The sequence below is a fragment of the Desmodus rotundus genome, chromosome 5, assembly GCF_022682495.2.
Source record: "Desmodus rotundus isolate HL8 chromosome 5, HLdesRot8A.1, whole genome shotgun sequence".
NCBI classification, from domain to species: domain Eukaryota; kingdom Metazoa; phylum Chordata; class Mammalia; order Chiroptera; family Phyllostomidae; genus Desmodus; species Desmodus rotundus.
The window spans coordinates 148,670,687-148,697,739 of NC_071391.1; the positions used below are offsets into that span (position 1 = coordinate 148,670,687).

Consider the following 27,053-nt stretch of genomic DNA (forward strand, 5'->3'; position numbering starts at 1 on the left):
TAAAAGACTGACAATTTTATACATTGACAAAGATCTGAAAATGTCTTCGTTTTTAAAAGAATGTTATTTATTTATTTGTTTGTTTATTTATTTATTTTTAGAGAGGAGGGCAGGGAGGGAGAAAGAGAGGGAGAGAAACATCAATGTACAAGAGAAACATTGACTCATTGCTTTTTGCAAACCTCCAACCAGGGACCTGGCCCACAACCCAGGCATGTGCCCTGACCAGGAATTGAACTGGCGACCCTTTGGATCACAGGCCAACGCTCAATCCACTGAGCCACACCAGCCAGGGTTGAAAATTTCTTAAAGTGGCACTGCCACAGAAAACAGTCTGCCCTCATGCTTTGATGGTCAGAATGTTAAGTAGTACAACCACTTCAGAAAGCAGTTTGGCAGTTCTGAACAAGTTAAAAAATACACTTACCACATAATCCAGCTATTCCACTCCTAGATATTTACCCACAAGAATTAAAAATATACGTTCACACAAAGACTTACACACAAACCTTCCAAGCAGCTTTATTCATAACAGCCAATAACTGGAAACAGCCAGCTGTCCACCAACAGAGGAATGAATAAACACACTGTGGTGGTAACTTAGCAGTAAGCAGGCGCTAACTATTGCTATCAGAATATCAGTGAGTCGCAAGCATCACACCAAGTAAAGACACAAGAGAGTCATATTCTATGATTCCGTTCACGTGAAACTGCAGGGAGAACAGGTCTAGTCCGTGACGGGAAGCACACCAGTAGGAGGGAGGGTGACCGTGGGAGAGTGCGTGGGCTTCGGCCTGATGGAAAGGGCTCTGTCCTTTGACTGTGTGGCGGTGGTTACATGGGTCTTTCTAGTTACCAAAGCTCATCAAAACTGTACATTTAAAACAGGTACATTTTATTTTATGTAAGTATTTCCTCAATGAACTTGATTTAAATTTTTTCTAATTCAATAAAAGCTAAAACTTCAGCGAGTTAAGTGGAGCTGGGCAGAACCTCTCCCCAGACCCGCCCCCCAATTCCCAAAGTCTGAAAACTGTCTAGGCCTAAAGGTCAACCTCTCAACTGGCAATCCCTTAACTAGTAAACAGTCATCTGCCCACAAACCAGCCCAGAACAGCTTTCCTTGTTTATCCTCCAATTCACCCTCACCACAGGCCCAGCTCTATCTACAAGGTTTCAACCTACAATTGCTGATGGAAGGACGCAGAACTGTGGGCTGCTCCTCCCTCACCAAGACCCTTCAAAGGCAGGGCTGGTGGGCGCACAGCACACCCTAGTGGCCATCCATTTGCAACACATGCTTTTCCATAATTTTAAAAATAGAGCTACATATGTAATTTTAAGTTTTCTAAATGCCACACTTAAAATAGCTTTAAAAATACAAATAAAGTGATTTAACGTGAGACATCAAAATATTATCCTTGTAGTATGTATCAATAGAAAATTACTGATTAGATTCTATGCATGTTTTTGTATATAATCAATGAAATCTGGTGTTTCTTCTGCTTTTCCACATCTCAGTTTGGACCAACCAACTTTCAAGTGATTAACAATCACACACGGCTGATGGCTACCGACTAGACTGGTCAGCTCTAGAATATACCCAAACTCTCACCTTTTCCCATCCGGAGAAGGGTGTATCGACCTACTTATACATTTCCAGTGATTAATAACACATTTGTGGAGTGTCTTTCCAGAGCTAATCTTACCCTTTAACAAATAAGGAAATGAAGAATCTAATAACTTTCCTGGGTTCTCACTGAGGCTCAGTGTCTAGCCCCTACCCTTGGCATTAATTTCAATACACAAATAGAATTCCTGGGTTTGATGTAGCCAAGGTAAGCTCGTCTGCAGGCTGTAGAATGAAGAGTAGCAAGACACAGGCTTCAAGGGCAGTAACACCAACCACAAGACGACCAAAAAGGGTGGATTAGGGTCTCTGAGATAAGAAAATACAAATGCGAACGGCCTCATGGACGCAGCTGGAAATGCCTCTAAGTAGGTAAACTGACCAAGAGCCATAAATTCAAGTTACGCAAAGAGAAGCACGGGCCACCTCAAGAAGAACACACCAAGGCAGGAACCAGCCCAGGAACAGAGTCACGTGACAAACTGGAAACCTGGTAAAAAGGAATTCTGATCATTTGTTTACATATTTTGAAGCCCAAGAAATTTGAAATCTTAGTGTTCAAAAGCATCCACAGAAGGCAAAAGCAGGGCAAGGAATACGGTAGCAGCTTGAAAAATTAGTCTCTACCCAGCCTGCCTTTTGGATCTGTTCAAAGAGGGGAGGAGGGTACCACATAACTAACCGCATTACTTACTAACTCATACTCAGAGGAGAGCAGAAGAACACCATTTTAGCTCTACTTAAGGGTTAAAAAAGCATAAGCATGGGGTAGCCCCCAAGCTCCTTGAAAAAGCTAGAGAAGAGCCAAAATGCCTCTTCCCACTCCAGTGTTCCTGTGTAACTTACCTACTGAAACTGTTAGACTTGGGTGCTGATTTAAATAACTCAGGATCCTACTCACCTTGGTTAAATGTTCCTGAGGAGTCGGGGCTGGACTGAACTCGGAATCTGAAAGTACATCCCCTTCCCTTCTCACGTCTAGAATAAGCTGTGCCACATAATTTTCCTGGAACCGTGTCCTTTTGCCCAAAGCCCCTGAAAAAAATATGTAATCACATTAATGGATTTGCCAATCAGATCTACTGTACAATCACAAAAACCAGTATTTGCAGAGTGGCCTGGAGTTTATACAGTGTCTCTCCATTTCACAAAGGAGAAGCCTGAGTCCCTGGGATGATTTTAAATGACTTACAAAGTTACAAAGCCAACAAGCGATGGGGCCCAAACTCAAACCCAGGATTTCTGCCAACAAATCCCATATACTTACTTGTGCATCACCCCACCTACTTCCTCAGAGGAGTAACTCATTAAGCGCCGTAGGTAGGAGGAATATGACCGTCTCCATACAACAGATGAAAACTCTGAGGCGGAGTCGCTCGCTCAAGGTCACAGGGCCTGTCAGCGCCAGAGCCAGAGCCGAAAGCCAGGGTTTTCAGGTTCTAAATCCCAGGCTTTCTCTCCTACTATCAGGCTTCATGTAATGCCAAAACTTATTTCATTTTGTAACTGAAAAAACTTGCTACGGAATAGCTTTAAGAGGAGCAAAAAGTTCTAACACCCATTTTCTGGTAAGAGTCAGATTACAAAGACCTCGATGCAGACCGGCCTGAGAAGTCTGGATGGCATCCTGCCGTGAGTCCGCCTCTACGTGACACACTGGCCTTTCGAACGCGGGCACTAAAAAGAGCTGCTGAGATGGTCTGACACGGCTTAGGTTTTTTATAGTCAGGCTATAGCTAAATGGGAGAAAAGTCTGATTCTCATTTTATATTTGTGAATACCACACTTGTATTTTTAAGTTCTTCACACTTAACTCAGAAAAAATTATGAAAACTAGGTAACAAATACACCAACAGTTAAAGCTGACCATACAAAGTACTATGCTGTTAGTTTTTTAAGTAGTCAAAAGAAAAATCTCCTAAGTCTACAATAGTCAAAAACCTAACCTCTGAAACTACCCTCGCCAGTTATAAATATAACTATATTTTCAAACACAGACGAGACTCCAGCATACGCATGGCCACAGTTCCAGAAGCTGTAAACTGGATATTTAATCATTCCCCTACACAAACAGTAATGAAAGATGGCCAAGATCCCAGACCAGGCCACAAAGTCATGCTTAACTCATAACATATCTGAAGGCTTTTATTACATGGCTCAGTAAGAAGTATGAAGGTTGGGGGCTAAGAATGGGCCTTGGAGATAACCTAGACCCAGCCTGGGGAGGACATAGGGGGCTCGGTCATTCCGGGGCTCACAGAATGGAGTCACAGTCTGCTATGCTGAGCTCATGTCCAGCTGGCATCAACGGTGTGACCAGCTGACGATGTCTGACTTCCATTAATGTGCTCAATACGGAATGCCTATTATTTGTGAGACACCAGGGACAGAGCAGTACATAAAAAGAAGCCAGTGCTTCTTACGTGGTATTCAGGAGAAACACAGAGGTTTTAGGAGAAATTCTGTAACTTACTGTTCACTCAACAAATGTTTATTGAGTGCCTATACATCAATAGTGGTGGAAGTCAATGAAGAAACACCTAAACAGAACAGTTAAAAATCTGGTCTTCATAACATAAACAAAAGCAGGATGGAAGCCACAGATGGGCATTTACACGGAAGGGCGATGCAGAAAGGACAAGCCGAGCTCGGGAGTCAGAGGGGTCCAGGAGACCCACATGCACAACCAAGCCGTCAGCAGTCCCGCTGTGCACCGCCTGGCAGCCATGCTGCTAACAGGTGTCCACCCAGATTAGAAAATAAACGGGCATCTCAAGGAATAAAGGAAATATGTAATTTCAAATTTCTTGTAAAACTATGAATTTTTAAAATAAAATCTTTAAAATCTACCTTTGTAAAGCAAAGAATAGGACACAGAAAATCAAACAAAACCAAACAATACAGCCAAACTGCCAACGTATGTATTAGTTTTATCATAAAAATAAACCAATTATCTACAAAAGATAAAAAGTCTCACCTGTCAAATCAACTTGTAATTTGCTGAGGTCTTTAGCCATATTGAACTGGTCTTTTGCTTTTTTATATTCATAATAATATAAAAATGTATATGCACACTCCAGATGGAACTGAATAGCCAAACAGCGACCTGCACCACCTACGAACAGATTCTCTAGCTTCATCACTGCAAGACAAAAGATGAAACATTAAAAACTGTGAGTTAAAATTGTGAGTTAATGAGTAAACTGTTGAGTCCATAATACATGAAGTATATATTACATTAGCCCTGCTCTTAAAGAATTTTAAACCTGGAACATAAGGAAACACACACAAGAGGTCACAGCTAACACTCTCTGAGCGCTTGTATGTTCCAAGTACGAAGCTAAGGACGTTGTATACATTACCTCCTTCGTTCCAAAAATATGACAACTCAAGGTGTTGATGCAAAGTACCAAATGAATCTATGAAGGGTTACACAGCATAGAAAATCTGAAGAAGAGATCAGCTTCAAATTCCCTCCTGAAGAATGTACAATTTCTCCCCTAGAAGGAAAGGACGGCTCTTCCCAAATGCAGCCTGAAGTGACCTCTGAAAATGGTATTCACTTGACCCAGAAAACCCCACGAAATCATGAAAATCAAGAGGCTCAAATCTTCGTGTTCACTTTAAGAACACCTGGAAACTCCCAGGCCATCAAGAGTACGCATTTCTGAAAGCCACCAAGTATCTGAAGGATGTCACTTTCCAGAAGCGATGCGCACCATTCCGTTGTTCCAATGGTGGAGTTGACAGGTGTCCCCTGGCCAAACAGTGGGGCTGGACACAGGGCTGGTGGCCCAAAATGAGTGCTGAGTTTTTGCTGCATGTGCTTAAAAACACAGAGAGTAATGCTGAACTTAAGGGTTTAGATGTAGATTCTCTGGTCACTGAGCACATCCAGGGGAATGAAGCCCCCAAGATGTGGCGCAAAACTTACAGAGCTTGTGGGAGGATTAACCCATCCATGAGCCCTCCCGGCCGCACGGAGAGGATCCTTCCTGAAAAGGGCAGCTTGTTCCTAACCCAGAAGAGGAGGTTGCACAGAAGAAAAAGGAAGCCCAGAAGAAACTGAAGAAACAAACTTATGGCACAGAAGTAAATTCAGCATAAAAAAATTATAAAAGCAACAGCAAAAAAAAGGAGCAACAGATAAGTATTCATAGGGGAGGATAATAACCTAGGAACACAGCTGAAATAAAATGATTGTCAAATTAATTATGCATAATGAGTTACGTCTAGCAGGTCACCTCACCGCCCCTCAACAACAGCCCTAATCGGCACAAGTTCCCAGGGATTTGGCTGTCTGCCCATTATTCCTGTCCTACCGTTACTCTCAGAAATATAATAATCTCCCACGATCTTAGCACAATTCACAAGTGACACCATTTTGCTTAGGTTGTCGATGACAGCAAAGTAATCTTCCCTGAAGGTCCTGGGCGCCAACTGTATCAAAGGACCCAAAGCCCGGCCGCACCTGGTTAAAATCCTCTCTCAAATGTCACAGAAAGGCCACTTCTGCCTTTGTCGTGGACTGGCAGGTAATGACAGACTTGCAGTGCTGAGAGCTCATGGGTCTAGGGAAGACGATCGGACTTAAACTGTCCTGGTAACACATAAACAAGGCACGTAATGCCCAAAGCTGGCTGCTGTCTGTACCCTCCCTCCCACGCACCCACCTCTCTATATGTAGGTAGGCATGTAGGTGTACATAGTTTAGTATAATTGGCTTTGGTCTTGTACTTCTGTGCTTTTCCTGTACCTCAGAAGTCAAAGACTATCACACAAATACAGTAAGGGGATGATCCTGGTTTTTATTTTTAAGAATCAACTTAATCTTTAGATTCTAACAGCATGACCAATTTACTCTCCCAACCAAAATGCCTTTAAAAAGCTGGCTTTGAATTTTTAATATATATTTTTTGTTAGGAATGTGTTGGGAAAAAAGGAAGGAATATTCAAAGAACGAAAACTAAATGAAAACTTCAGCCTCCGAAATTAAGCATGACTAAAGCCATCTTCTGCCCTGAAGCCATCTACCACACGGGGGGACCTTAGGGTTCCACTGTGATGGCTGAGAGGGACGCCGGGCCCGCCCAAAGCAGGCAGTGTTCTTCATTTAAAGCTGAGACCCAAAGACCTGTACCTTCCTGGAGAGGTCAATAAGGAGGCAAGTCTGCCATGCAGAAGAGGTCGGCAAAGAAAACGGCAGTGGGAGAAAAGAAAAAAATTATCCCAAGAATTTATAACCATAAGGCAGCCTTCACATAGATTTTTAGACCAAATTCAAGCTATCTTCGTAGAAAAAACAAACAAGAAAAAAAAAAAACCTCAAGCCATGAATTTAGAGGCCAGACATGTAGGGGAAAAAAAGACAAATCGCCTTCTGAAGGAATGCAACTTCAACCAGGATTCAAAGACTTCCCACAGATAAGTTTCCAAGGACACAAACTCAGAGCAAAACAAAACAACCCAGAACACGTGGGACAAATACCTGACAGCAGAAACGATGAAAGGTAGAAACAGACCCTCAAAGCCTTCAGTTGCTAAAATAACCAGATACAGTATCTGAAATGTCTAAGAGGCTTTAAGAAATAAAAGGCTAGAAAATATGAACAAGGAATAAAAAACTATAGAAATTAGGCAGGCAAAAAAAGTCTAGAAATTTTTAAATTAAAATTAAAAACATTGTAACAATAGCCACAGGGGAGTACGGAGGGGATAGTGGGGAGAGGGGTCTATAGGAGCTACTATAAAGGACACAAGGACAAAATCAAGGGGGAGGGTAGAGGTGGGGGAGGGAGGTGGGACTGGCTGGGGTGGGATGGAGGGAAGGGGAGAAAATGCAGACAATTGTAACTGAATAAAAATAAATAAATAAATTTTTAAAAAATAATTAATTAATTAAAAGCTGAATGAACAGACAAGATTATCAGAAGATAAATTAAATAAAATTATGCAGAATGCAATATAGGGAAACAAAGAGATAGAAAATAAAACAATTAAAGAATGTTGAAGATGCAGATGAGAAATTCTAACATGTCTGAAGACCTAAAAGGAGAGAATATACAATGAAAAAGAGACAATATTTTAAGAGAATGGCTAAGAATTTTCCAGAAATGTGGAAGACACTACATCTCAAAATCAGAAAACCCAGTAAAGAGAAGAGGGCAAGCAATAAAAGAAAAAGAAAAAAGCCCACTAAATCCCTAACGAGACAACACAGAAGGAAATCCAGTCATGGTGAAACTGAAGAACCCCAAATACAAAGATCTGGGGAACAGCAAAAGGGAAAAAGCAGACTACCCACAAAGGAGAAGCAAGGGACCAACAACTGATTTCTCAACACCAACAGTGAAAACCAGAAGAAAACAGAAGCCCTTGGAGCTTAAGAGAGAGAGTGAGCGAGTGCGAGCTCATGCCAGGTTAAACTTTAATTGGAGCTCCTTGGTCAGGGCCAGGGACTTCAGGCATGTTTGCCGGGGCCCGGTCTTGGCTGGAGATTCAACCAGTGTGTTTTCCGGGAACATCTCAAAACGGGCCTCAGCTGGAGGGCTTGCAGAGGCTGGAGACACGAGCTATGCATTTGCCAAAACCAGGGCTGGTGGCTTAACAGAGACCCATCCAGCGTGTTTGCAAAGCCCGGCACTCACCCGAAGGTTTGCTGGGACTAGACCAGTATGTTTGGGGTTAGGGTCTCAACTGGTGTACGTGACAGGACCAGGGACTTGCCCAACATTCCACAGAGCCAGGCCAAGTACTGAGCTGTGTGTTCCATGAGTCCAGGGCCAAGGGAGCAGCCCCCGTAGTTGAGGTGATGTCACAGAGACAGGGTACATGGCTGGGAGATTGATTACATGCAGAAAGACTGGACAAGTCCATCCCTGGAGAGAATGGGAGCCTGCTTTGCCACTGCCAGAGAAGGCAGTTACAAATTTGGAAGAGAGAAGACTAGAATAAACCCTGTGATGATGATGATGATATAAAGTCATGGTTTTTAATATATAGATGGATATAGAAATGGATATAAATGTAAATATGTATGTATCTATATACACATACACGGAACACGGAGCCTTGAAAGATGGGTACAACTTGGCTACAACTTCACCTCTAGACTGTAATGTTCACAAACGAAAAAAAAAATACAGGGTCCACATGTGCCTGCCTGTTCACCACTGCGTGCCTATCACAGCTGGTACTCAGTAAATATCCTTGCAGTGAGCAGAAATTTAGCTATTACCAAAAAGACAGAAATACAATGTCCTAGTGACCTAAGACCTGTCCACCCCCACTCAACCTGACACTCAATGCTTCCCACTCTGCTCCGGCCATTCCACGCTCCTGCAATTTCCAAACACACACAGTCTCTGGGCCTCTCTTTGTGCAGATCATGTGCCCTGTCCAACTGCTCCACCTAATGATTCTTACTGATTCTTCAACAGTCAGTTCAAGCCTCAGCCACTTTTGCAGCCTTCTCTGATCTCTCACGTTTAGACTTTTTTCTTCCTATATTCTAGCACCTACCCCACCTAGCAACTAGCACAGTGACTGGAACACAGCAAGCATTCAAAAAAACTTTTTTTATTAAACATCAGATTTGCCAGGAAATAGAAAGTCAAAGAGAAAACTGGGCATAATTAAAGATCTTTTTCTATTAAAAATGTCATGATGAAATTGATATTTAGAAAAATCAGCCCTGGCTGGTATAACTCAGTGGACTGAGTGCTGGCCTACAAACCAAAGAGTCACCGGTTCTATTCCCGGTCAGGGCTCACGCCTGGGTGGAGGGCCAGGTCCCCCGAAGGGGCAACCACACATTGATATTTCTCTCCCTCTCTTTCTCCCTCCCTTCTCCTCTCTCTAAAAATAAATAAATAAAATCTTTAAAAAAAAAAAGAAAAAAGAAAACTCAATCCAGTACTGTGATGCACAGGAAGAAGGAACAAAGGCCAAGCAAGAGCCTACAAGGAAAGAGCAACCTTTTGGAGGTGAAGTGATAACGAGAGTAGCCTTCGGTGACTGGCGAGCTGGCCATAACTCTCCGCTGCTCCACAGCCGTACTGTCCCACCAAAGAGTCTGTGATGAAGTAAATATTCTAGAGCTGCGCCCTCCAAATGGATAAGCCATTAGCTACATGTGGCTTCTGAGCATCTGAAATGTAGCTAGTGACACCGAGGAACTTAAGTCTTAATTTCATTTATTTTACTGTATTTTAATTTAAACAGTCACGTGTGGCTAGTGGCCACTATATTGCATAGGAGCTCTAGCTAGCAGTTGTGGCAAAACAACAAGTATTTTCAATTAATAAAAAGAAGCACTTTGTAGCAAATATGGATTCTAACAATGGAATGGGCTCCCACTCAAAGTCATCTCGGAAAGTACCCAAGAAAAGAGGAGGTAACTTTTTTGGATACAATCTTCCAATAGGTTTCAGCATTAGGATGAGTGGAAAGATGACCTGAAAACAATCACACTATTTTTGCCTGGAAAGGATTCAAAGTTCATTTTACACAGAAGAGAACCTTGGTTTGGGAGTTAGATTAAGTTAACTGAGGTCACACAGGGAGTCAATGAGAGAACAGGAACGAAAAGCCAGATCTTAAAACACTATGTTCTGTTAATTCTCTTGATTGTGATAATTTCATAGGTATATGCATATGTAAAATATCATCAATTGTACACTTTAAATGAGACATTATAGGTTAATTGTACTTTTTTAAAAAGCTGTTTTAAAAAAAAGCACACTACACCAACCACTCTACCATCCTAGGTCAGCTCTAGTATCATCTCATAAGCGTTACTATAAGGATAAATTAGTGAATACATATTGAAGATTAGAACAGTTCTTAGTATGGAGTAAGCACTATAGAAATGTTAGCTGCATTATCACTATTAAATACCAGAATTCCGCCCTCCTGACCAGTTTGGAGTCAGAAACTCCAGATCGTAGTTCTGGCTCTTGAGCAATCTCTCCTGAGTCTCAATTCTTTGTGAGTGAGTTACTTAGCTGGACGAGATAATCTCTAGAGGGCCTTTCCAAACGAAAGATTTCAGAAATGAACTAGGATAAGAGTTGCAGAAATGGAAAAGAAGAATGGATGTGGGGACCCTTTGGGAAGAACTGATAAGATTTAAGAGCTGGCTTAGATATTCGGAGTAATGGAAAACAATGAATCAACTATGAACACAAAGTTTTGAGCTTTGGATGACTCAAGGTTTAAATAAAAAGAGGAGCATGTTGACCCAATAGAAGTACATTTAATATTTCACCAAATGAGTAGGCACTCCATGGAAATGAATATTCATGACCTTCTGGATGAAATCATCAATCAGTACATTTAAAAAACATATGTTAAAACCAAAATCTCTTCTCAAAATCAAAATCTCTATGTTAAATGAAATCCTTATGGATAATTACAATTAAATAATCATATTTAGCATATTTAATAACATTCATTCCAAAGTATCAAATTATTTTAGAAATCAATCAGTCACCAAGAGACTAAACTCTTCCAACGTGCAAACAATCTAACCCTGGAGTCACTCCACAGCCTGTAGCTGTTACAGCGGAGCTCTTTGACGAAGCATCATAACCTGCTTCTCTGAGACAGTGACTGCTTCATGAGCTCCTCTTCAAAGAGCTACACCGCCGTACTAGGGTTCACGCACGACTGGACCGCATTCCCAGTATCAGACCCCACAACAGTGGCTGTGTGGCCGCAAGCAGCCTTTAGAGACCCACTGCTTCATCAGCGTGGCGCCCACACGAGTGCCACACCCGTGCTGAGGAGCGTGCTTCCCGAGACCCCAAGCGGCCCCCTTCACACTGTGACCGTGACCGGCCCAGCAGAGCCCCACTGGCGCTCTGATGGCTCCAGGGCACAGCACCGCACCGACGTGACACTCCCGGCAAGCATGCAACCACCACAGTTGTTCACAATATACTTGCTCGGATTCACAGACGGAGGAAAATCCTGCCAACTTTTTGATGATCCCTCAAGGGCAACATTTCAAACACAAGATTCTTCTCTGGACACTGAACAGTATTTCATTATAACTGATGGCTTGGTTAACACTTGGGTCAAATCCCAGAGCAAACTGGGTTTTTTTTGTTAAATAAAATTGTTTATGGAATGTTGCAGCTTAAGACTATCTACAGAGTTATTTAGACACAGCCAAAATGGACTAATTTATGACTAGATAAAATGAAAAATGTCGCTGATTAGCCTAGAACAGCAGCAACATAAAAAATTCCTGGTTGTGAGGCAAAGCAAATGACACACTGCCACACACTGCAGACGGAAGCCACTTGGGGAATGAGTCACTTACAGTCACATTGGCCAGATATCCTGGTTAGCCCTCTGTGTGGAACCTCAACTTTACCCCTTCGAATTCTCCCTAAAATATACCGTTATAGGTCCTGCCTTTTAAAACAGAACATAAGGAAGGTATGTTCTTCTTTTCTTCATAAAGGGTCATCATTATGAACATTGGTCAGAGACACGGTAAAGATACCATTAATGCAATTTTGTATAATATGGAATAAATCTGCATTAGTGACTACGTCAAACTTCATTTCCTTTAAAAATAAACTGCCAGTGATTATCTTGTTTGTGGTTCATTTACCAATTTTCCATAAAAGTGTAATAAAACAGAGGAAACTGTAGAATATCCTACGCAGTATAATATAATTACACTTTTTTAAAAATTAAATGGTGAGCTGAATCCTGATGCCATCCTCCTCCAAATGTTTTTGATATCCCTTCAAAAAAATCAACTTTTTCCCCCCGTTGTTATCGATGACATTCCACTCATCCCTGGCTTTCAAAACTTTACCCAATTTCGCCCTGACAGGAGAGGCTCAATGGGCTGGGCCATCATCCCGCAAACTGAAAGGGGGCCAGCTTGATTCCCGGTCAGGACACATGCCTGGGTTGCCAGCCGGGTCCCCAGCTGGGGGCATGAGAGAGGCGACCAATCGATGTTTCTCTTGCACATGGATGTTTCTCTCCTCTTTTTCCCTCCCTTCTCCTCTCTCTAAAAATAAATGAATAAAATCCTTGAAAAAACAAAACACTTTACCTGATTTCATGAACTAGCTGCTTACCCCCTCTCCTTTTCCCTTGCATTGTTTGTTTATAGAGTGTCTCTCACTTAATTTCAAAAATATGTGATGGCATGAATGGAGGAAGACTTAGTCTACACATTTTCTTTTTTTTCCAGATTTTATTTATTCATTTCTAGAGAGAGGGGAAAGGAGAGAGAAGGAGAGAAATATTGATGTGTTAAAGAAATAATTGGTTGCCTCTCACATACCCCCAACCAGGGACCTGGCCCGTAACCCAGGCACGTGACCTGACTGGGAATCAAACCAGCGATATTTTGGTTTGCAGGCCAGTGCCTCAACCCACTGAGCCGAGTAATTTGCAATATTCCACCTCCAGGACCGAAAAGAAAAAGAAAGAACCTCAAATAAAGTCCTTATTACCTGTCAAAGAATAAGCTACAAAGGAATGTGTCACCCAGGAAAGTAAAATGGAGCTACATGCCCACATTGAGTAAAACTCTGCTACATACCTTGATCAATACAATCTTCAGCAAGAGCAAAAAGCTGAGGTGAGCGCTCCTCCAGCAACTGCTGGTGAATATTCACACACCTCCAAGTCCACCACGGCAAGCTCTAGAAAAAGAAAGTACCGTGTAAGCTAAAGTAAAAGGACCCTTTAGAAAAATAACTTTTGCATTAATTGAAATTAATTTTTAGAAATTTTGTTTTTTACATCTGTGAAACTGAGCTCACTCAGTAAGCTTCCCCATCCACTGCTATGTCTTCAGTAATAACACCCAAATCCACCTCTACATCTTCCACAAGAATACCCCTCTCCTCTGCTCTCTCCAAGCCTGTTCTGTCTAGTCTACTGGGCTTCCTGACATCATTTCGAACTCATCATCTCCTCCTTTAAAATGTCTGCTGTAACCACCCTGCACTCCGTCAGCACCGCCAGTTCTGGGAGGCCTCCCCCAAGAACCTCCGGGGGCCGGGGGGTGACATTTTCCTTCAACTGCACTCCTAGCACATTTTTGCAGACATATGCCACTATATTCTTGTGTGTCACCCCTGGCTTCCCGTGCTGTCTGCCATTTAGCCAACAAGATGAGAAATCACGTCCTACTCATCTCTGTATCTTCCCCAGAGCAATGGTTTTGCACGACCTACCAAGTAAGAACTACACTGGATTGACACTGCCCAAAATTGGGACGTTCCCTTCCCCACGTCTGCGGAACCTCTCCCGTGACGCATGCACACGTGATGCACACGTGGTGCACACGTGGTGCACACGTTGGTGCCTCGCTTCTGCACCCCGCTGCCCTACAGCCAGACCCCGCCAGACAGCTGTTTCTCGAGCACGCAGCTCTGTCTAGTCCACACGCGTTTTCAGGGTACAGGCTGTGTTTTAGCCACTGACTGGACTAACTCACAGGCTGAGAGCACAGTGGCTTTTTCTCTCTTCTACGCTGGTTCTCATTTCATCAACACGTCCTTATGTTAAAAAAGACAACGAAAAACAGCAAACAGCAACAAGGTGACCCAGAAGCACAGTGGGAGTGAAGATCTCCTTCCCGCCGCCCCTCTGCCAGCCTCCCCCTCAGGACGCGCCTCTCCGAAGGCTCGTTCTTCTACGTCTTCCCCCACGCGTGTGTGGACAACGTGTATTTCCGACAGACTCATTAATGTGTCAAGTGTGATCATGCATAGAAGCATCTAAATTAATTAAAGCTGTTACCTTGAATTACATTGTGATGCTGTGAGAAATTAGTATTTTTTAAAGCAATATCTACTAATAGGAGATCATGCTTAATTAGCAAAAGCACTATTTTACTTGAACTTAACTTTGGCATTTGATTAAGAGGTAAAATTGCCTGGTTCCCCTTCTAAACTGCTACACGCCACAACAGCTGAACAATGACAAAATCACAAATGAATTTTAATTCTCTGACAGTCCTTTAAATTATTAATGCTCTTTCCTCCATCCATGTAAGGAAAGGTGGAATTATCTCATACAAAGAGGTTTCGCATCATTTTTAACGTAATTCCCAGAGGTGCTGCCTCCTCTGCCCCCATCGGCAAAGCGAAGGGAGTCGGTCTGCACATCCACCACCTGTCCCCCAGCCTCCGGCAGCAGTAAGTGCGTCAGGTCTGGCAGCATGTCCTTCCCTTTTCCAGACGTGGGCGTTTAGACCGGTCCACAGAGACTGCCCTCATAAGAAAACATACGACACCAGAGGCTGGACTCTTCGAAGTCAGATCAACTAGCTCTTAACCCCAAATCTTCATGTGGAAGGTGGTGTGCAGGACAAACACAGCACAGCCTATGTTCTGCCCGCGAATAAAAGTGCCTTTCCACTCGCCAAGAAGTGCTTAACAGAAAATTTGAGTCGTTACTAAAAAAGAAAATTTGAAGCCTTGCTTTAGACACTTTCTAGATCCTATCTTCTTTTTTTTTTTTTTTAGATTTTACTTATTTATTTTTAGGGAGGGAGAAAGAGAGGGAGAGAAACATCAATGTGTAGTTGCCTCTTGTGCACTCCCTACTGGGGATCTCCCCTGCAACCCGGGTATGTGCCCTGACTGGGAATCGAACTGGTGACCCTTTGGTTCACAAGCCAGCACTCAATCCACTGAGCCACACCAGCCAGGGCTAGAGCCTATCTTCTGATTACAGGACTTAATACAGAATGTTCTGATTGAGAAATCACACTAATCAATAACCGCCTAGAAGGCAGGGAACATAAGTACACCCGAAGGCACCCAATAAATGCTTGCAGACTTATTCCACTTTATAATAAGGAAAGTGATATTCAGAGATATTAACTAGCATAAGGTCACACATTAAGTGGCTGAGCCAGATAAACTCTGGTGTGATTTCAAAGCCAGGATTCTTTGCACTCAACATTTACATAGTACTAACACTAGCCTACCTATTTCACAGATTAGAGGGCAGAGGAAAATAATCTCTTACAGTTCCAAAAAAATAATTTTGTAATAAACAACTTGACACATTTCTTAGGAGCCAACCAATTCCAAATTAATTTAAAAGATTATAATTAATTGGGATGAGTATGTTATGCTTTTTATCTTCATTTGTCAAAGAAGTCACTTTTAACATCATGATTTGGAGAGTAACTTCAAGACCCAATGAGAAAAAAACTTTAATGTTTCAGCTGAGAGACAAGACTTCAGCACAGACTGATTTTGTTTTGCATGGCGGTGTACAACAGGGCTAGAAGGCGAAGTCAAAAGTTGTTAAGCATATGCCGAGAAATTCAGGTAACTTGTCTCTCCGACCCTCCCGAGTGTGACTTCACATATTAACTTGTTCTCCTAGCGGCTGATAGTACTTGTATCTTCATTTGAGTGATGCTTAACATACTTGCTGATGGAAGTTTTCCACCAAGGAAACTTTTTAAAATCGCGTCCCTCACTCATTAATGACCATTAGTCTCACTCGAAAGAAAACACTGCCATCTGGCAGCCTCACGCCTTGGCGGCACTTTCTTCAGAGCCAAGTGCTCTAACAATTAGTCCGTAGGACCAGTGAACTCAGATCAACTTGGGAAACACATTTTTTTTCAATTCAAACTAATGTCGCTAAAGAAATCAAAGACAAGAGCTTGTATCTGCTGGGATGAAAACCATCTATCAGAAACGAGCCAGCACAACTGAGCCCAGACAAGCCCTCTGGCTCCCACTGCAGTTGCAGATGGAGATATCGCTTCCCTTCTTGCCTCTTCTCTGTCTAAACTTAAATGCTCGTGAAAGTAAGCCCTCATACAGTACAAACCAAGTCTACATTTTGCCCACAGAAATACTGTGTTTCTTAGAGTTTTCCAGCCAACACCTAAAAGTTGGGAGACTCCACATAAAATTCAGATTTGTCATTGACAGCCCGGGGCCTGAGTCCCCAGGCTGTGACCTCAGAACATGAGGGAGCAAGTCACAGCCTGTGGGCCAAACGCGGCCCACCGCCAGCACTTGTACAGCCCGAGAGGAAAGAACAGTTTTACATTTTTAATCATTAAAAAAAGGAGGATAACATGTTGTAATGTGAAGTAAGTAAAATTAAAATTCTGGTGTCTGTTAACGAAGCTTCATTAGTACACACGGTGGTACCCATTTGTTCCCATTCTGTCCACAGCTGCTGTCACACCACCGTGCAAAGCTGACGGCGAGACAGACTCGCGGGGCTAACAGAGACCGCGCGGCTGACACTGGCACCAAGCCTCCCGGGACTTTCTTCGTATCTCTTGCTGTTTTTCTCACCTCCTACTACTGCCTGTTGGCATTCTGTGAATCTGAGTGCCACTTCTCCCTAATTTACACGGGAACTAAAGAGACCCCATTCTGCTAAATGCTCTACTAAATCCAACCCAAATAATGAAACTAGGTTGGACGCGAGCCAGGAAACGGTAACTGAGATCCACTATGATCGTGCTGAACCCTGCCTACTGCTCATGATCTTACATGAAATTCATAGAGCACATTTTTAAACTATATTTCAGATTCAGAGAACGAGCATTTATATGCATGCATATACATACATACACGTATACAATCCTATTAAAAAGGCACAATACCACCTCATTGTATACTAGATGAATCGATCTCGTGAAGGAGAAAGTTTTTGCCTATCTTCACCATATTTTAGAGTTAAATGCCTAGAAGACAACTCAGACAAGTATATCCAGATACTGTCGACATCACACCTGAAGCCTGGCGCTCAGCGGTACGACCGCCGCACTAGTGTGAGAGCCCTGGCCCCTGTCCCGCCTTACCTGAACCGCTGTCAGCCTGTGCCTGAGGCCCACCAGGACAACCCGCGCCAGTAGCAGCAGCACGGGCGCAGAGGTGAGGCTGTAGATTGACTCGCCGTCTAGAATGAGCAGGCTCAGAACAGCTGCATCGAGTCCTTTCACCTGAAAAAAAATCACGGACTAAGATATCTAATGTAACAAAATAGTATTAATCTTTACGCCTGTCATTACACACACTTTCCAGCTGCTCCAGCTCTGAAGCGAAGGCACCGACCTGTGACACAGCAGTGGGCACCGGACAGAATCGCAGCGCTGCCAACGCCAAGAGATCTACGAGTCCCGTCTGCCCTGACAGACAGCCCCCGCCTGCCTGCACGTCACAGGGAGAGGGAGCCTGCGAGAGGGCTGGCATTGGAGAGGCGTCAGGACTTCACAGATTTGCTTAAAACAAAACACCGACTCAGTAGCAAGCATCCCTCTGTTACAGTATTTATGTTTTAAACACACTTCACATGGGCTTCACCAGCTGGCAAATGTCACTACAAAGCATGTCTGCTCCATAACGACCACCAGGTCAACAACGAGGTCCCACAGAGCAAATGCTGAGCAGGCACACAACCAAGGGGCAGAGAGAACAGAAAGCTGTCCAAAAGGGGTGCCTTTGAAAAGCCCTCTCCTTGCCTGAACAGAGACTTCCTACAACACACAGACCCTGTGTCCCCAAGACGTGACCTGCAGAGTCCCTGGCCGAGTTGCTAGTTGGCAACAATGGTGTCCACCTTCTGGCATCTCTGCGCCACACTGAAAGGAGAAGAGTTGCCTTGGGCCACACACTGAATACATTGTGACACGTAATCACAAAAAAATCTCATAATGTTTTAAATAAATTTACGATTTTGTGTTGGGTCGCATTCATGTGCTGGCCCACATGTGGCCCTCGGGCTGGAGATCCCTGTAAGAAAATCCTTAAAGATAAATAACAAGTAAGTAATTTAATAGATCAACAAATAAAAAATTACATAGCACCCCAGCTGGTGTAGCTCAGTGGATTGAGCGCAGGCCTGTGAACCAAAGGGCTGCCGGTTCCATTACCAGTCAGGGCACATGCCTGGGTTGCAGGCCAGGTTCCCAGTAGAGGGTGCGTAAGAGGCAACCACACACTGATGTTTCTCTCCCTCTCTTTTCTTCCTCCCTTCCTCTCTGTCTAAAAATAAATAAATAAACTCTTCAAAAAAATTACATAGATAGCCCATAATATACTACCTGAAAGTTATTACCTCTGATACGCAAAGCCGGGGGTTAAACCTCCCTTTTCTCCTTCAACTCAAAATTCTCTGGAAATGGTATTAACAAGGCAAATAATAATAAATAAATTAGTGACTAAGTGAATGAACCAGTAAATAAAAAAAATTCTCTTCCTGGTGTTACCCCTGCATCTTCATGAAATAATAAATGTTTTTCTCTCTTCTGCTAAAGTAAATCAGCCTCTGCCTACCTGTCAAATAACACTGATATTCCAACTCAGTTCTAAAGGTGCTTCCAGAGGTTTTGAAAATTATCCATTTTTAAAGAGGATTGTTTATATTTTCAATAAAAACAGAAAGAAAAGGTTACAACTCCCTGAAGAACAATCCCTCAGTCCAGAGAGCAGATGACATTAACAAAAAAAAAAAACACCACATATTTAACAGCATTAATAGTGAAAAATTCAACATCTGGAAGCCTGAGATAAACTCACCATAAAAGCAGATTACCGGGAGGTCACCTCCTGTGTGACAGGTGACCCGCTGCTCAGACGCGGCCCTCGGCGCCAGTCCCCAGGGAATGATTAGCAAGGAGGCCAGAAAACGGCGCTACCAGGGCCGAGGCCGTAAATCAGAAACAGGGAAAATGAATCTGGCTTTCGTGACCAGACTCCAGGACCATAAAGTATATTCACAAATATTTGCGCATCGTGAAGAGCTACGAAAGATGAATCGGTTTTATATCCTGCAATTGAGTAAAATCATGCGGTTCTTGACTTTTTCCATCTGACTTATTTCACTTAGCAAAGATCGAAAAACTAAAAGCAACAAATGAACAACAAGACAAACAGAAACTCATGTTCACAGGTAACAGTGTGGGGCAGGGGTGGGGTGAGAAAACAGGAAAGGGTCAAGGAGTCAAATAAATACACGGTGACGGAAGAGACCTGACCTATGGTGGCCAACACACAGTCCAACACACAGGCAGCGTGTTATAGAGCTGTGCACTGAAACCCATGTAATTTCAATAACCAACATCACCCCAATACGTTTAGTAAAATTTAAAAATAATCAACCATCAAACCTCTATAAAAAGAGATGACTCAGGACAGGAAAATGATGACTAGAAAATACTGCCCAGTTAAAACACTTCAACTCCCTCTAGCTTCCAATTCCTCAATTGTCGGTAGAGTTTAAATTGTATAATCCTTTTAAAAACTGCCTGGCATTAACGAGGAACGCGGAGCACGCATGCACACACCCTTCGGCAGGAAACTACTCACACACGTAACTGACTTCAGCAGAGCGTCCTGCTCAGAGCAGGGAAGGGTTTGCAAGGGTTGAACACTGACCCCTTCGGCGCTCAGACGGCCTGACTGTAGCCTGGGGCCAGTGAAAACACCTCCTCCATTTGGCCCCCTGCACCAAACAAACACCTCATTTCTTAAGTACGCTGTGCTTTGGAAGTCTTCCAAATGATTTCCAGAAGATGTCATCCTAACAGCATTGTGCATAATATTTTGCAAAAGATGGAAACGACCCATATGGCCTTCAAGAGTAGAACAGATATATGAATTGTGGTATAGTCATATAATTGGAATAATATACAACAGTAAAAATGCATAATGGTATAATTCCAAAAATACACCACTGAGCAAAGCGAATCACAGAAGAATACATTTTGTCTCATTTCCATAAAGTTTAAAAACTAGCAACACGAAGCACTATGTTGTCTGGGGATATGTATAAAGGTGCTAAACCTGCGGAGAAAAGCACTGGAATGATTCACAAGTGGTTCATCAAAGGGGGCTGGGGGGGGTGCCATCAGGAAGCACAACAGGGGACCTTCCCAGGCAGTGTTGTCCTAACTCGTCCACGTCACAGCCCGTGGGGAGGATGACACGCCTGCCATGCCCACTACCAACCAGAGGGCTGCTCAAGCAGGGGAGCCAGTTCGAAGGCGCTCGCCAGCCCCAGCCCCACACACGCCGCAGTGGCAGAGGGAGCGGCCGTCGGAAGCTCTGTTCTCTCACAAGCAAGGTGGTGGGAATAAGGGAGTTCCTTATTTAAACTGTACGCATTTCATATGCTTTTTTAAAAAATGTATGAGGTAGTTCTAATAAAAACCAAGGTCTCAGTCAAAGTTTCCTTTGCTCTGGCCTGAATCCCATCAAGTCTGACGTTTGACTGCGACTCCAACAGGCTCAACACATCCCTCGCTCACAAACGCCACCCTCTTCTCCCCTCTGAGTGTCTGCTCTTCTGATTGCCGGAATGGGCCGGTACTCCCTCCTCTCCACCTCTCCATCTCCTCCTCGCCCGGCAGGCTCTAACTCAAGGTCCGCTCCCAACTAAAAGGTCTTTTCTGAAGAAGTTCACATTCCACAAACCTCTTCTTCAATTTCAATACTTCTTATAGTCTGCATCTCTCGTGTAACCCATCTCTGCACTGCTCTGAATTGCTACCTGACGTTAACGGTGCTCCTACGCTAGTACAGCAGAAGGAGCCCTGGGCCTGGACCCAGAAAACACGGGTTCTAATCCCCCAGGCATCAGACTTGTGACAGGCTCCTCTCAGCGCTCCGACCTTCGGTCTTCTCACGCACACAATACCTCAAATCAATACAGAACACAGGTGAATTGAGGACCATTTGAACCACCCATCGGTGCTCAGTAAATATTACGCCTTTGACTGTTGCATAGATTTCTAACCTACACTACAGGCCCGTAGAAGCCAGAAACTGTTTCATAAACAGTAAGAGAGAGGATGACATGCCCCATATAAGTAAATTTCTACATGATCGAAGCATATCTCTTTAAACGACATAAACTTCTGGATTTTAACTTTGGATGAAAATCTTTGTAAAGTGTAGATTGAATTCCCTTAGACATAACATACAGAAGATCACTTAGCCTTTCAGTAATGACTTGACGTCAGCATTACATTCCAGTCACACTGCTGCGGTGGCAACAATGACTCCGTGAACCGGTGGACACAGAGCTGATCGCCACGGCTTGCAGACGACGGCTGCTTCTGCGCTTCTCTTTCCACCTCACCGTCAAACTACCGGCCTTCACCTCTGGTAACTTTGCTCTTTTCACTTGCTATTGCTAATTCTGAGAAACCAGGTAGCAGTAAACAGGCCCCTTTTGCTGCATAAACGTTGGGTGCTAAGGGACTCTTTTTCCAGGCTGAGTGATCAATCATGACATTGAAGATTTCTGAGGTGTCCGGATAAACCGAAGTTACCATGCTTCTTTCTAGAGCGTATCATGTTCCCCAAGCCCCAGGCCTGTGTGATGGAAACCTCCTGAGGAGCTCAAACTGGGAGCCCTACTGATGATCTACTGATGCAGGTCAATAATATTATCTTCACACGCGGATGATAATAATTGTTATCACCAGGGCGACCTGTGCCAGGAACTCAAGAAAGTATTTGTAATAGAAAGGGAATCACCCCTGGGAACTGTTCCTAAGCACTGCAGCAAAACTTACCTGCAACAGATTTCCGAATCTGCTACTTTCCCAGAAAAGACCTTCATGTAACGGTGGTAACGTATGCATCTGCATATACACGAGTAACTGGTGCAGCTGCATGTGCTTTAAAAAAAAGAGCAGCTCAGCCTTGGCCGGGTAGCTCAGTTGAGTGGAGCGTCACCCTGATACGCCAAGGTTGCAGGTTCAATCTCCCGTCAGGGCACGTACAATGGATGCATAAACAACTGGAACAATAAACTGATGTTTCTCTCTCCTTCCCTCTCTCCCTCTTTCTAAAATCAGTAAATTAAAAAAAAAAAAAAAATTTAAACAAAGAGCAGCTCACAGAGCCCCAGAAAATGGGGACGTGTGAGGAGGAGTTTGGAACTGGCCATGAAACTTCTGGAAATAAGTGAAAATCTGATGGAGGAACAAGCATTCTCGGTAGGTTTTGTACAAGCTATAAAATCACGTTTCTTTCCTACCAACGTGTAACTCCAGTGGATAAAGGCCAGTTCCTCAAGAATAAATCACACAATAACAACTACACAGGACATTTCCAAGAAGCATACCTCACTGAATTGCTGGAACAAAACAGATGGCAAAAGCTCCCGGGCGTGTAAGTCAACAGGAGGCCCCGTCCAGTTACTCTGAACAAAGAGTTGCAAACTGCTCACACCAATTAGGAATATCAGCTGTTGTCTGCACATAAAAATAGTTAAAGAAATAAATGTGAACAACTATTGCTTTATAACCACAACATACCATTTCACTGTAAAATTGAAAAATGGAAACTAACATTTATTCAGATTATCAGACAGTATTACAAAAAAAAAAAAAAGTTTGCGGCCTAAACAACGTAGGTCTGCAACGTCCAATATTGTAACCATGAGCCACACATGGCTCCTTTACATTTAAATTGATTAGAATTAAACAGAACTTCAAATTCAGTCCCTCCGTCACACCGTCCACATTTTAAGTGCTCAAGAGCCAGCTGTGACTAGGGGCCACCGTACTGGACAGCAGATACGAACACTTCCGCCATCACGGGAAGTTCTCGTGAACAGTGCTGGCTTAGATCCTGACTGGGCCCTTGGAACTTTTCCTGCATTCTCTTTAACAGCTCTGACATTGCCAGAAGACACAGGTTAAACCCATTTCATACAAAAGAAAACTGACAACAAAAAGCTGTTTTTAAACAACACTTTACTATCCTGTACTACCACGTGCTGGAACAAAAAGTTCCTTTGAAATTTCACTTGGAGCTATTTTTTTCAATCCTGCTTTGGCTTAAGCCAAGGGGTGGGTAAACTTTTTCTGTAGAGGACAGATATTAAATATTTTAGGCTTTGTGGGTCACACGTGGTTTTTATTTTCCAACCCTTTAAAAATGCAAACACCATTCTTAGCCGCTTTGCGCCACCGGCCCTAATTTGCTTGCCCCAAGATTAAGAAAAAAATAGGTGAGGACTCAACTCTACCAAGTAACAGCCAGAGAATCCTGAAGTTTCATGCTGAAGAGAAAGCAAAAGCTTTCTTCTCTCTATATCCCCTAGGCCCTACTTCAAAAGATTCTTTAAGAAAAAAAAACAATCAGCCCTGGCTGGTGTGGCTCAGTGGATTGAGCGTGGGCTTCGAACCAAAAGGTCGCCGGTTGGATTCCCCGTCAGGGCACATGCCTGGGTTGCAGGCCAGGTCCCCGGTGAGGGGCACACGAGAGGCAACCACACATTGATGTCTCTCTTCCTTCCCCTCTGTCTAAAAATAAATAAATAAAATCTTTCAAAAAAATCAATCATACAAGCCTATGGTAGCCAGAATAGAAAGTGCTGGATTCAGCATAACTGACAGCTGAGCAAAGAAAAAAATCAGCACTGGAGAAAACAGGTGAGCAAAGAGCCAAGGGCCTGTTTGTGTTAGAAGTAAAGAAACTTGGGGGAAAATCGGTGTGTAGCAACATCTTAAAGCCTTAATACAACCAAAAATCAAAATCTTTAAGGTAAGCCCAGACCGGTGTGTGTGGTTCAGCTGGTCGGGCATCATCCAGCAAAGCGAAAGATCACCAGTTGTATTCCTGGTCAGGGCACATGCCTGGGTTGCAGGTTCAGTCCCCAGTAAGAATTTTTATGATAACACACACACTTCAGACAGCAAAGTAACAGCCAGGGCTGACACTGCAGGAATAGAAACCACTACTAAACCAGAAAAATGAAAAGGAGTGATACTAATCTTTAAAATAAAATGCCTATAGTAACATTCTTTCATTCACTCCTTATGGATACAAATTATGTCTTATTCCTATTCACAACCTCACCACCTAATACAGTAGGTACTTTTTTTTTTTTTTTGAAGAATTAAACAAAGCCATTCCCTGGAAATAGTGGTAAAACAAAATTGCATGCATTTTAAAGAAAATTAAGATGACATAAATGCCAAGATAGTACAGGAAAGAAAGAAGTATACTAACAAATTTATAACAGTAAAATTTAGGTTTCACCGCTGTGTAACTATCTATTACACCTAATCCTATAAAATTACACAAACTTTAGTGGAAGAAGTTAAAACAAGGGTTCCATAATAAACACATTAAGTTTTCTCACGTCTAAAAAGTTACCAATCTAACACATATTAAAGGTAGTTACAGGTATTACTCAGCAACCCAGAAATAGCAAGATGGACAGGGTATGCTTTCAAGTTCAAAGGAAATAAGGTCTCAGGTCTAGCCTGTGGCTAAAAGCTATCAGACCTGAGCATTTGGAAGCTCAGTGGGTTGGCAATTACCACCCAGTTAGAAGCCAGTTTCATATACAAAACCCTTATATCCTAAACGACTTTGCTGTTTCATTCTGAGGGCCCTCTGGACAGAAGTTCTTATGTAGATTATTTGGTACATTATGAGTCCTGACTAAATGTTAAACCAGGTTTTTCAATAACTGCTAAAACCAGTGCCTTACACTGTCAAAGCTCCATTAAATGTATTAAGAGGATATTTCTCTATGAAACTTCAAATAAAATTCTACCTTTGGGTGTTGTCCAAATCTGGCGAGAAATCCAGGAATGTTAATATCTGCTTCTCTAGGTAGCTGTCAATCTTTTCTTCAGTCATCTTTGTTGAATTGAAAATATTTTGAGTCAATGAATGTAAGAATATGGTCTCGTAGTTTCCTTCTAGCAGCAATTGTAGGAAAGATCCACTCTCTGTAATATAAAACAATTAGTCCAATAATCCAAAAGAACAATTTTTTTCATACTGTATAGGATAACACTATTAGGTAAATCTATCATTTTAGTATGTAAAAGTGCCTATTTAGAATGCTTGTTATACACATTAACTAAAAAGCAATGAACGAACTCCCATCATTTTACAAGCATCACTTCTCCTAGAATTATCAGGGCATCCGTATGATGAGTAGTAAGGTAGAAGTTAGACTCAGGAATAATACTTTTCATTAGTAAGTATTCTCATCCTTCTGCTGGAAATTCAAAAAGATTCCTAATGGCAACAGAAAAACTTCCACAGTTAAGAGTTCTAGACATTGCACAGTCTGGCTCCCCCTATCCCCCACTACACTCCCTGATGAAAAGCTGGTTCACTCATTGTTCCCCTAGTATCTCAAGTCTGCCCCCACACTTCTATAATTTTGATTTCTCCTGCTGAGCTCTTCTCCACTTGTCAATCTTATCCTTTAATCAGAAATCAGCCCTGACCGCTGTGGCTCAGTTGGTTGGGCATCGCCCCACAAAGCGGAAGTTTGCGGGTTCCCTTCCCCGCCAGGGTACACGCCTAGGTTGCGGTTAGGTCCCAGGTCCAGGCACATGCCAGAGGCAACCAATCCATGATTCTCCCTCACAATGATGTTTCTCCCCTCTCTTTCTCCCTCCCTTCCTCTCTCTCTAAAAATAAATAAATAAAAATTGGAGGGGGAAAAAAAAGGAAGATAGTAGCTCAAGTCTGACTTCTTCCAGGAAACTTTTCAAGACCACCAGACTTCCGAAACTACCTATCCTGAAGCACCTATTCTGTGCACACACACAGCACTTACTTACTGTCCTAAACGTTTCTCTCCTGTGTCCAGCCTAATCCCACAATCAGATGTGCCTGTATCCCTCTAGTAAATGTGCCTTTTAATTCTTTATCTCTCCGGTAAATGTGCATTGCTCATTGCACAGGAATTACTTCTTAACTGCCTCGTTTCAGCTTTTCTGCTTACCAGCTGTCCGACCTGGAATAAATTACCTAACCAATCAGTAGTTAAATGTCTTCACCTGCAAATTGGAATTAAGGGTAGCATCTACCTGAGGTGTCTACTGTAAAGATTAAACGACTAAAGAAATGTTTTTAAAACATTTCTCTAATAACTGACATTGCCATTGCTATTATTTCATCCCGGGCGGTGAGAAGTTTGGGGTAGAGACAAGCACAGAGCCTAAGGGCCACGCCCACCATGTCAAGGATGCAACCCAGAGCCTTAAGACATCAGCCAAATTTTGGTAGGAAAAAATAAAACAATCAGGGATGAGAACGCAGCCACCGCCACCCCTTCTCCTCACAGTCCCTACGCTAGCCTAAGTCCCTGGCAAGTGCGCCTCTCTCACCTGAGCCAGTGACTCCCTCCTGCTTCCATTGCTGCAGCTCCGCCTCAGTGGGGAAGCCCCTCAAAACTGCCAGCTCCGGGGTCCACATCACCCCGGACATCACCCCAGCCAAAACGGGCCCTCAAAAGGGTTACACGGGCGTCTCAAAAGAACGTGAAAGGAGGAGGGTTCAGAGACGCCAAAGTCTAGTGGCGAAAATTCTGCGGATACACCCAAAGCTCTAGAACCCCATGTGCTGATACCGGCCCAAGGGGGCGGCCATGACACCAGCGCGGGGCACCATGGGAAAAACAC

At 43.1% G+C, this 27,053-nt stretch overlaps 1 protein-coding gene across 1 annotated transcript in view; it reads right to left on the reverse strand.

The window, feature by feature from the left end:
- TTC27 (tetratricopeptide repeat domain 27) overlaps window positions 1-27,053 on the reverse strand; it is a 131,328-nt gene extending 104,275 nt beyond the window's left edge. Inside the window, exons 1-7 of the mRNA XM_024552639.3 lie at window positions 26,760-27,053; window positions 25,184-25,361; window positions 22,736-22,865; window positions 17,463-17,603; window positions 13,206-13,308; window positions 4,608-4,772; window positions 2,532-2,665 (exon numbers count right to left, since the gene is read on the reverse strand). Of these exons, the coding sequence (XP_024408407.2) occupies window positions 2,532-2,665; window positions 4,608-4,772; window positions 13,206-13,308; window positions 17,463-17,603; window positions 22,736-22,865; window positions 25,184-25,361; window positions 26,760-26,859 (951 nt within the window). The 5' untranslated portion in view covers window positions 26,860-27,053. The remainder of the gene's footprint in view (window positions 1-2,531; window positions 2,666-4,607; window positions 4,773-13,205; window positions 13,309-17,462; window positions 17,604-22,735; window positions 22,866-25,183; window positions 25,362-26,759) is intronic.